Source organism: Alnus glutinosa, chromosome 2 (genome assembly GCF_958979055.1).
Source record: "Alnus glutinosa chromosome 2, dhAlnGlut1.1, whole genome shotgun sequence".
NCBI lineage: Eukaryota > Viridiplantae > Streptophyta > Magnoliopsida > Fagales > Betulaceae > Alnus > Alnus glutinosa.
This window is the reverse complement of record NC_084887.1, coordinates 22852484-22864283: the sequence shown is the minus strand read 5'-3', so window position 1 is coordinate 22864283 and position 11800 is coordinate 22852484. Positions and strand designations below refer to the sequence as shown.

Below are 11800 nucleotides of genomic sequence, written 5' to 3'. Positions count from 1 at the left end.
TCGTATGCATAATTAAAAGATTTTGAAAATCATTTTGTTATTTCATTTCACCTTATTTTGATCAAATTTGATTTTTTGCCTTACGTTTTCCCCCTTTATTTTATTTTTTTTTTTTTAAAAAAAAATTCTTTCCTTTTTTATGCCATTTGTATGTGAACTGAGAACTTTCCTAACAACAGCCAAAGAAGAACGATTAGATGGAGGGAGTTAAAAGCAAAATAAAAAATAAAAAAAATCTATAGTTAGCATTAAAATAAGAGACATATTTTATAATATAACGGGCCGGTAAGAAAAAGGTGTAGTGAATAAATTATTCATAAACGACCACGTATTGCATTCCTTGCTTCCCTCCCAACGCGCCAATTGCCGGCCCACACGCCCTCAAGCCCCCCCGCCAAACTGGACTGCGCGCACCTAATCCCTTGCGTAAAGCTCGAGGCAAATTTATTAATGAGGTTAGGCAATTCTTAGGTCTGCAAACTCACACCTTTTAAACGTGAGAGTACCCACTTCATATCCCCGAACGTGCGAGATTTTCATCCATTGGCTTCGTCTGGGCCGTTGATACATCCGACGCTACGTATCCCCATTTATGCACGATCTGCGCACGCTTTTGCTTTTTGGTCGGCACATGATTACCGTGATCCGTGGAGTAGCTGATCTCTTTTTGAGAAAACGAAGAGGGCACACGCGCCCCGGCAACCTTTTAGGGTTTTAAAGACACAGCTCCTGTTAAGTGGGTATTTTGTCCTGGGTTCCGGACATTGGAGGAGTCAGCCAGTCAGGGTCCTTATCAGTTATCATCAATCACCTCGCGGGGTAAGGATTCGGGGAGATATCGTGACGTGTAATACATCCTAAATTAGCATCTTCTAAAAATTTATTAAACTAGGTATTCATTCTGATAGAATTTCATATTCACGTATTGAGCTCACATCATGTTAAAACGAGAGTATAAAAATATATAGCTCAACTCTAACTCGATTCATTTAATTAAATAGGTTAGGTCCATCAACGTTAACTCGTTAATTTTATGTTGAGTTTATGTCGGATTCATAGATCGTATAAAAAATTATCAGTTTCTTATGCCGTGTGTCAGGTTCGACTCGTATTGATGCATGAATATAAGATTATATAAATTAACCATATTTTGACCCACTTAATTTAACATGTTAAACCCTTCAACTTTAACCCACTAATTTCGTATTGTATTCTTATTGAGCTTGTGAATTATGGAAAAAATTACTAGTCATACACCTCACCTTCAAAATCTAGTCGAACAATAATTTGTTTTGGAAAATCTGTTTTATTTTTGGTTTAAAAAGTGTCGTGATGTAATCTAAATATGAAAATAATTTTGAGTATTTTATACTATAGGTTGTTTGTTAATATTTGTATTTTAAACGATAAAAAAAAAATGAGAAAAAAAAAATGATAAGGGCATGTTTGAGGGTGTGATTTTTTTGTATTATATTCTACTAAAAATTTATTTTTCAAAATTATGTTTGAAAGGTTTAGAAAACCTGAGAAAAAAAAAAAGAAGAAGAAAAGAATAAATCTTAAGTAGAATTCAAATTTAGCAAAGTAACCTAAACATGTATTTCAAAAATAATAAAATATAATGATAAAAAAATGTCTTACCCAAACATGCCCGAACAAAAATTTCCTCCTAATCGGTTCATAAAAAATTTCATATAACTCATATATAAGATTGACACGTGAGAAGCACATATTTTTTTAATAGCAAATGCTTCTCATTTTTTTTTTTATTAGTGTTTTTTTAATAGTACTAATAAAAAAAATGATTCTTACGTGTAAAAAAAAATACCAACTTTATATACAAATTATATAAAATTTCTTCCAAACTAATTTACACGCCCAAAATAAACAAAGTCTTACTCGTTTATCACGCAAAGGTTATGACCCATGGATAATATTTTCCTTTTCTTAAGTCGTCATCACATGATCACAAATGTGGAACCTGATGAATGGCACGTTCCTGAATCGTACCCACTACCCACAAAGTGAAGAGCCCTAAGGCCCAGCCAAAACGCACAAAAACAAAATACAGAAGAAAAAAAAATAATAATAATAAAATAAAAAAACAGGAGGAAAAATGGGAAAAGGTAAAGTTTTTGGCCTTTTTTGCATTTGTTTATATCTTTCAGTTGGAACAGTCGGTCCCTGAAACAACACCACCACCACCGCCAACAATTGCAGCAAAGATCTTAAAAGCACAAAAAACACAAGCAACCCCGAACATTCACGTTCACAGACACAGACACAGACACAGACACACACACGCAGAGGGGGGAGAGGCCACGTCATCGTCTCCAGTTCCTCACCCAAATCCAAAACGTCTATTATTTTCTTTTTCTATTTTCTTGTCTTTGAATTTGTTGTGCGACGGTTGACCTAACACTGATAGATTCGTTGCCTTTTACGAAACTCACTCACACACACACGGATACACGCGAGAGAAAGAGAGAGAGAGAGAGAGATGGGCAACTCATTTGGGTGCTCTGCGTCCGGTGAGAGGTTGGTATCGGCGGCTCGAGACGGCGATTTGATCGAGGCCAAGATGCTGTTGGATTGCAATCCATGCCTCGCCAAGTACTCTACCTTCGGTGGCCTCAATTCTCCTCTCCATTTCGCTGCCGCTAAGGGCCACAACGAGGTCCTTTCCCTTTTTAATTTTCCATCTTTCTTGTAGCAGCAGCCCGTGAATTTTTAATTTTCTTTTTTCTTTTTCTGTCTATCGTTTTTCTTATTGTTTTTTATTTGTTTTCTTTTGGGTGTGTGCGCGTTTGAATAGATTGTGACGTTGTTGCTTGAGAATGGAGCTGATGTGAATTCGAGGAATTACTGTGGGCAGGTACGAGATTCGGTGGTTTTCTCATCTGGGTTCTGTTCTATATTGCTGCTTCTTCGTTAGATAATATCTAGTTTTGCATTTAAAGGTTTGGGTTTTTTCAATTTTTTTTATTTTTAGTCTGGCTATTTTCGGATTAGTATTAGATAACATTGTGTGCTAACAAACGCTGGTATCAGAAAAGGGATGCTTGAATTATGCTCTTCAATAAGCAACCGGTTAATGGATCTGTTGAATCATTAGAGAACATTGATATGAAAAGTTACTTAGTCAATTAAGAGCGAAATTTTTGCAACCCATTAATCTAAACTAAGATGGTTGATGATCCCACTGATTTTGTGAATATGACGCTTGCCATTTCTGTAACTCTTTATTTGCATTTGTATTTGAAGACGGCGCTGATGCAAGCGTGTAGATATGGGCACTGGGAAGTGGTGCAGACTCTTCTTCTCTTCAGATGCAATGTGAGTTTAGTTTATATATTTATTTTTTAAATTCGACAATCTTTTCTGTTTTAAATATATATATATATATATATTTTTTTTTGGTTAGTTTCATAGCATATTCCTAAGCCCATGGGGCTGGTCAAAGCTTCAATTTGGGATGAAATGATTTTATCCTTGGAAGTTCTTTCCTTTTTCTCATACGTGATGGCACTTTTCAAGAATAAATTGAATGTGACCCATTGTTTTTAACTTTTTCTTTTTCACTTATTACAGGTTACAAGAGCAGATTATCTCAGTGGGAGAACAGCTCTCCATTTTGCAGCTGTCAGTGGCCATGGCAGGTGTATAAGACTCGTTGTGGCTGACTTTGTTTCAAGTGCTCCGTATGAAGCTATACATGCACAGACAGGTGGTGATAGAGGCGATGGCACAGATGTAAAGAACAAATATGACCAAAGGTGTGGAGCTTGAACTGATACATTAAATACATAGATATTGCCACGATGAACATGAAAATGGTAATAAAATGGATTCATTCCTGTTCATAAATATTCAAAAGCTTAAATGCTCTGTTAGCAATAGTAGATTACTCACTGAATGGGAACATAAATGAAAAATGGCTTACATCAATTCTTGCTGGAAGAATTATAACACAGACATTTGAATAGAATTTTTATTTTCCTCATTGAACAAGCTGTCATCCGATAAGATATTTGCCCAGTCATGTTGATTATAGATTTTATATAGCGTTCCATCTGTACATTTTATTCTTGCTATTTATTTATTTTTGTCCAGTGCAGTGCGCTGTCCAAGTTTGTAAATAAAGCGGCTGATGGTGGTATCACTGCTCTACACATGGCTGCATTGAATGGGTATTTTGATTGTGTACAACTCCTACTTGACCTCAATGCAAATGTTTCGGCTGTAACATTTCACTATGGAACATCCATGGATTTGATAGGTATGCTCTGTGCTCAAGTTCGGTAGCTTTTATATCTTTCATGGTTGTTTCTTGATCATGCTTCAGACTGAAGCCGAAGTACATCTTTGCAGGTGCTGGAAGCACTCCATTGCACTATGCTGCTTGCGGGGGTAATTTGAAATGCTGTCAGGCAAGATTATATGAGCCTTGTGGGTTTTTGAACATATTTGTGGTCTCTATTGAATTTGAAATGATGGTGTTCTTTCTTCTTCAGATCCTCCTTGCAAGAGGCGCCTCTAGGATCACATTGAATTGCAACGGGTAGAGTATCTGGGTCTTCTGGTGTTTAACTCATGGTATTAGTTCATCTATGTGACAGGAATGAATTTAAAATTTGCCTATTCTTCCAGGTGGCTTCCTATTGATGTTGCCAGGATGTGGGGGCGCCATTGGCTTGAACCACTGCTAGCGCCCAATTCTGACTCGACACTACCAACATTCCCTCCTTCTAATTACCTATCCTTGCCTCTCTTGAGTGTCCTTAACATAGCAAGGTAATATTAAAATAACTATGCCTACTGATGCATCTTATCACTTTGAAAGTAGTGTTGTTGTAAAGAAATCACAGAAGTTTGACATGGAATGTTTAGCTTTGTAGAGGTTACCTTGGTTTTGGCTGGATGTCAGCTCATGGTTTTCATTGAGTAGCTGGCTATTAGGTTGTAAAATCCAAAAGTATATACACTTGATGTGTTTGGAAGGAAGTGAACTAGATGAGTAGTTAATATTGAGTGGAATTCTTCTTTATGCGAGTAGTATAAGGCACATATGATGGAGGCAGTCATCATACCTAATGCCTTTTTTTAGAGTATGTTGTTGATATTTAAGGATTTGAGATCTGTCAAAAAAATGCTTCTTCTTTCGATGAATTAAAGAATTTCTCCATGGTGAGGTTTGAAACTCATGGCTTCTGCCACTAGGTGGAATCTTTGTTCTTTTGTGTTTTTGGTTTGACTTACCAAAAAAAAAAAAGTGCTTTTTAGCAGAGATGTCAGTTGACTTCGAAGCAGGGAAGGTTGCAAACCATGTGGTTTCTTTTGTTTGTAGGTATTAGTTAAACCACGTTGTCTGCTAGCACTTGATGCATATTGTTTCTGCAGTTTAAATGAGTGTATAAAGTCTTCTTACTAGTTTACCTTGCAGATCTGAAACAGTTGTTTACCATTGTCTATAAAGAAAAAAAGTAACAAGAATAGAAAGGTCATGGAAACCCAACTAAGTTCAAATACAATAGGCTGAAAATTTTGGTCCAAAATAGGAAGCCAACAAAGGGCTGAAATTAGGCCAACTATGAACCTTAAATGGGTCTGGGTCTTCAAACAATACCATAAAGGCCAAAAGATGGGTCAACAAAGGACCAAAAATAAGCATGGGTCAACAATAGGACCAAATGATTGGGCCAACAAATGGCCAAAAGATGACCATTAACGCTGAAAAAAAAAAGATTAAAAATAAATACATGAAATGATCAAACTAAAGTTCAATCTCTTTGTGGCTTTCCCTATTTATATCAGTAGTTATTCCTCCTATCCAACATCAATATCTGCATTTGCATAAAAAGGGAGCACCAACAACAGCAGCTAAACAAACTAAAACAATTGTAATCACTTCCCATAGGAGTAGCTTCTGTGAGGTTGGTGGTGGAGGGAACTCATCTTCGTCCACGCCATCGATTCTCGGGCCGGTGTTCCATGGTGAAGCAGGAGGCAAGGGAGGCTCTGCCTGCGGAAGTGGTGGAGGCGGCAATGGAAGCTCCCTTGCCTCTTCCCCCACTTCTGCAGGTAAAGCCTCCATTGCCCCCTGCCCTACTTCCTCAGGCAGAGCATCCATTGCCTCCTCAACCACTTCCGCAGGCAGAGCCTCCCTTGCCTCCTCTTGCTTCACCCTGGAACGCCGGCTCGAGAATTGATGGCATGGACGAAGATGGGTTCCCTCCACCACCAACCTCACAGAAGCTGCCCCTCTGGGCAGTGATTACAATTGTTTTAGTTTGTTTAGCTGGTTTTGTTGGTGCTCCTTTTTTATGCAAATGCAGATATTGTTGTTGGATAAGAGGAATAACTATTAATATAAATAGGGAAAGCCGCAAAGAGATTGAACTTTAGTTCGATCATTTTATGTATTTATTTTTAGTCCTTTTTTTTTGTGTTCATTAAAAATCTCTAGAAAAATCTATCAGTTAATGTACAATCGCACATATTATAATGATAAAGACCTTTATAAATCTTACTTTTTTGTTTTCTTATGAAAAATGATCATCAACGTACGTATAATGGTAATCAACGTACGACCAAGTTACAAATGGTCATATTTTGGCCCTAGTAGTCTTGTCTATGACCCAGACCCATTTAAGGCCCATAGTTGGCCCAATTATTTGGTCCTATTGTTGACCCAAACCTATCTTTGGTCCTTTGTTGACCCATCTTTTGGCCTTTATGGTATTGTTTGAAGATCCAGGCTCATAGTTGATCTAATTTCAGCCCTTTGTTGGCTTCCTATTTTGGACCAAAGTTTTTGGCCTATTGTTGTTAAGGGCCCATCTCCAGTCACTGTCTCTGGCCACCATCAACTTTAGTCACCTCCGCCAGCTGCACCAACTCCAACGAGTTTTTGGCCACCATCTCAGGCCTCGTCGCTGACCGCTACCGTCTCCAACGAGAAAAAATAAAGATCAAACTCAAGATGTCAGCACATGGTTTTCATTGGGTAGCTGGCTATTAGGTTGTAAATCCAAAAGTATATACACTTGATGTGTTTCGAAGGAAGTGAACTAGATGAGTAGTTAATATTGAGTGGAATTCTTCTTTATGCGAGTAGTATAAGGCACATATGATGGAGGCAGTCATCATACCTAAAGCCTTTTTTTTAGAGTATGTTGTTGATATTTAAGGATTTGAGATCTGTCAAAAAAATGCTTCTTCTTTCGATGAATTAAAGAATTTCTCCATGGTGAGGTTTGAAACTCATGGTTTCTGCCACTAGGTGGAATCTTTATTCCTTTTTTTTTTTTTTGGTTTGTTAGACTTACCCAAAAAAAAGTGCTTTTTAGCAGAAATGTCACTTGACTTTGAAGCAGGGAAGGTTGCAAACCATGTGGTTTCTTTTGTTTGCAGATATTAGCGTAACCACGTTGTCTGCTAGCACCTAATGCATATTGTTTCTGCAGTTTAAATGAGTCTATAAAGTCTGCTTACTAGTTTACCTTGCAAATCTCGAACAGTAGTTTACCATTTTCTATAAAGAAAAAAGTAACAAGAACAGAAAGGTCATGGAAACCCAACTAAATTCAAATACATTAATTTGGTTTACTTAAGCTTGTAATTTCTAATACGTGTTTTGAACTTACTTTTTTGAAAATTAATCTTTTTGTGTCACTTTTTGGGATTGGGAGGGGGTTTTAATGGAATTCTAGACCATTTCTTTTGTTTCTTGTATTACTTGAGAAAGCAGGCTGCTCTTCACCTGTGTGGACCCCAATTTTGTAATGGTGCAACTCACTTAATGATAATGAAAATAACATGACTCCTGTGAAATGCTCTGCAGAGATTGTGGATTGCAGTCCTCGACAACCTCCTCTGATGACACCGATGTCTGTGCTGTCTGCTTGGAGAGAGCATGCTCTGTAGCTGCTGAAGGTCTATTCCCTTTCTTTTGTGCGCATCCATGCTTGTGTGTGCATGTGTTGACATACATCTCTATTTTTTTTTTCGTTTCTCTTTTTCTGTTTTCATGGTTATGCTATATGATCTGTTCTTATTTTTTCATTTTTGTTCTTTTAGACATAACATATCCAACTGCTAAGTTATTAGCGTTTAAAATTTAAAATAATAGTAGTCATTGATCTGAGCACCCTTTTGATAAGAAGTTTAGCAGTGTCTCCTGGTATTTTGGTTCTTTCCCTTGGAGTTAAATCCCTATGTAATTACTTCAGGGCGAATTGGAGAGGCATAAGGATATAGATTAACATTGCAGTTTCTCTTTCTTTCGAATATCTCAGTGAAGGTTAGATCTTTCTTAAGATAGACAAGCGAGTTCATCAACAAGGTTAGCTAATCTCTAGCTGGCCAGCTGTTTGGTACTAATTGGAAATGAAGAAATCTGAATTAATGACTTCTCACTCATGGATCAGTTTGGAATATAGAGATCAATGTGAGCTACATATATACATGTAGGCAATGGTTGACTTTGGAATATACAGAAAACAATGTGAATTACATACAGACAACTTGGCCTTGGCATTTGTTGTATTTTTTCCATAAATCTGTACTTGCTCGGAGAAAGCTGTTTATATGCACATTAGTTCCTGATGGTGGTAATTCATAAACATTAATGATAAGCTAGACATGTTAAGAATATTGAAGCAAATGTTAGCTTTAGTTTGCTAGTCACAGAACTTGATTCATCTCACTCACCAAAGTACGCATGATGTAATGAAGAAACGAAATTGCCCATAAAACGAATATGGTTGTGACGAGATGTGGAAAGATAGAAATGAATATAAGACACAGGCAAAGTTGTATGAGATGGTTCGGTCATGTGTGACAAAGACCTATAATTGGATCACTGTGAAAGAATTATTTTGATTTGTTTAAGGAGCTTAAAGTGGATAAAGAAAAAACAAATCTAAAACGATGTGACTGAGAAGTGAGGATCGGAAGAACCCATCAATGAAGATGAATGGAGAAGAATGGTTCATTAGATGACCCCCATTTGTTGGGACTATGGCTTAGTTGAGTTTATGTGTTTTTAGATGCTAAAAAGGTTAGAATTGCATCTGGAGTACCCTTATCCTTGCTCTGATGGAATTATATTGCTCCAGACAAGGGTTGGATTGCAGAGAAGGGTTCATGTACCACTTGTAGTCCCAAGCCTCTCTTTATGAATGATATATTAGAAACAGTGAAGATGGACATGGTGGTCCTCTTTTGCTGATTGATTTTCTTTGGACTTTAATTAGATTACATTTCATACACCTATCTGTAAACTTACTGCCACCATCATGTATGCATTTTCTGATCGAAATTGACACACTGGCCCACTTCTAGTCTTCTTGCCTGAGAAATATGTGCATGAAGCTATCACTTCTTACAAAGGTTTACCTATGACCAGTGTAGCTTTCACTAACATTGGTGCCATTCATTATTGAGAGAAATGCAGAGTAAACTTTACTCTTTTACATGATTTTTCAAAACTTTTTTATGGATTAATTGTTGAAACATTGAAACTTAGTATAGAGTTCTTTCATTCCTTAAAGCCAATCAGATTGGACAAACTTAGTAAAGAGTTCTCTATTTTTCGCTGGGTTCCGTCCAATTACTTGGTACGACACTTTTAACTTATCTATTGGTGTATTTATGATTTCAGGATGTGGGCATGAGCTTTGCGCAAAATGCGCTCTCTATCTTTGCTCAACAAACAACATTCCTTCTGAATTGGTGGGTCCACCTGGGTCCATTCCATGCCCTCTATGTAGATATGGAATTATCTCTTTCGTCAAGTTGCCTGGTTCCCAAGCGAAAGAAAATAAACTACATTTGTCCCTTGGCCTCTGTACCCCGTGCATGCTTCACCCTCGTGAACCCAACCATCCATCTCCAGCTCGTACGCCAGAGATCCGAAAGAATCGTGTAGCTTCTGTTTCTTCAGATCTATTCTGTCCAGTCACTTGTAGCCCATTTCCATCTGTTGCCATCCCCTTATGCACCTGCAATGATGGTCCATGCCCGTCATTTGAACCGCGGGAGGTAGAAACACAAGATGAATCACCACGTCGCTCGCAGGCAGCAACATCAACGGATCATGATAAGATGGAAGGGCCAAGACTGGAGAGAACCAGTTGTTCAAGCATGTTTTGGGGCAGAAGAAGCTGCAGCAGAGAGCACCAGTGCAACTCTGAAATAAATGCTTAACAAGTTGGGTTGGTGGATGGTCCATTCTTCTCTCTGAGGATAGAATTTTTTAATTAACAACAGTGCAGTCCAAGGTTGTTTCTGATCTCTCCTTCCCAAAAAGAATATACATGATTCCATGTTTGCGCCCGGTATTTGTTCGGCTGGCTACATGGTGACAGATATGAGATATGGGTCTCACATCACCGCATTTTGACCGCATTCTTGATTGGTGTTAAGATATTTACAGGGCTTATGAAATTTGTATGCCGGGGACTTGGGATTGTAACTGATTGTGATTGAAGGTTGTGAAAGAGCGGGAATTTTTTTTTTTTTTCCAAGAAAGCTACGAATGATCCTAAATGGTGTTTTTGTAAAGTAATCCTTTCGTAAATTTGATTTTTTGAAGCGAGAAAATAAGTTGCAGGGTTAAGAGTGGTTGATTCCATCAAGGGATCATCTTTTTTTTTTTTTTAAGTGTGGTTTCAGCAAGAGAATCTGGAGGGAGGTATCAAGGAAATGTGCAGTTGCTAATTAATCTTAATACAATATGGGAAGAGGCGATGGAGTTGGAAGTAGCAACACTAAAAGGCAAATTTTAAGACTAATCTTGTACCAGTTAGCTTTTGGGGCTGTTTAATTTATCACATCTGGAAGCATATGAATGATATTAAGCATGGAAATGTGGTGAAAACAGATAACCATATTCTAAAAGGAATTGACTGGGAAATCAGGACTCGAGTAATGGGTGCTAGGAAATTCAATAAATCTGAAATGATTAGGTATCTGTGTTGCAGATGGGGGCTTCCAGTTCTTTCTTAATTTGTAAATAAAGCTGTACGTATATCAGTCTGGTTTGGAGGAGTCTTTAAGGCTCCGATTGTTTCGGTATAAAATATTTTTCGTATTTTTCAATATTTGATGTGACCGAAAATAACAGTCAAAACTGAAAATATTTTTCAATTTGACAAAAAAAAACTTTTTTAATTTCGGAAGATGATTTCTATTTTTAAATTTAGTAAATCATTTTTGGAGTTTGAATTTCTCATTCTTAAACTGCTGGACCACCACGTAGCCAGCACGGGGCTACCATCAGCCACCATTGGACTACCGACAGGCCTCCATTAGACCACTGTCGGAACTCAAATTATTAGGTTAATTTTTTATATTAATATTTTTAGGTTGTGAATAAAAATTAATTTTTATACGTTAATATCGTTGAACGAAAATATAAAAATACTTGTAATTTTCCGTACAGGTCAAGCCCCGGACAATGTTTTCAGCGTAAAACAAAATCATTTTTATAAAATATTTTTCTTTTTTCGACAAAATATTTTAGCGAATTGAGTATAAATGTCAATGTAGTTAGTTTGTAGGAGATGGTTAGAGTGCAGCAGTTGTAAATTTGTGCATAGTAGCCGTAGAAAGTGTTTTGTAAGTAGGAACTTTGATTGTATGAGTCTGGAAAATGATGCTTATTCATTAAATAAATAAATAACTCTCATTAAACAAAATTAGCCTTTGTTTAAAAGTTGATTCTCCGCTCATTAGACACGTCTTTGCCACTAATTTTGCTTTAATTTCCATTCTCGATCGACAGTCCAAATCCGAA

General features: G+C 37.2%; 1 protein-coding gene across 1 annotated transcript; it reads left to right on the top strand.

The window, feature by feature from the left end:
- Nucleotides 1-2178: 2178 nt before the first annotated feature.
- On the top strand, nucleotides 2179-10582 carry LOC133861772 (E3 ubiquitin-protein ligase XBAT33). The gene is made up of 10 exons (XM_062297574.1): nucleotides 2179-2677; nucleotides 2816-2875; nucleotides 3265-3336; nucleotides 3592-3776; nucleotides 4119-4279; nucleotides 4372-4430; nucleotides 4515-4561; nucleotides 4651-4794; nucleotides 7844-7935; nucleotides 9665-10582. The coding sequence occupies exons 1-10, from the start codon at nucleotides 2501-2503 to the stop codon at nucleotides 10207-10209; spliced, it is 1542 nt and encodes a 513-aa protein (XP_062153558.1). The 5' UTR covers nucleotides 2179-2500; the 3' UTR covers nucleotides 10210-10582.
- The last annotated feature ends 1218 nt before the right edge of the window (nucleotides 10583-11800 follow it).

What these genes read in the sequence shown, in the direction of transcription:
- LOC133861772 (XM_062297574.1), top strand. Translation starts at nt 2,501, where the DNA reads ATGGGCAACTCATTTGGGTGCTCTGCGTCCGGTGAGAGGTTGGTATCG. An exon ending in AACATCCATGGATTTGATAG is followed by an intron (nt 4,280 to 4,371) that starts GTATGCTCTGTG and finishes ACATCTTTGCAG; the next exon opens with GTGCTGGAAGCACTCCATTG. An exon ending in ATCACATTGAATTGCAACGG is followed by an intron (nt 4,562 to 4,650) that starts GTAGAGTATCTG and finishes CTATTCTTCCAG; the next exon opens with GTGGCTTCCTATTGATGTTG.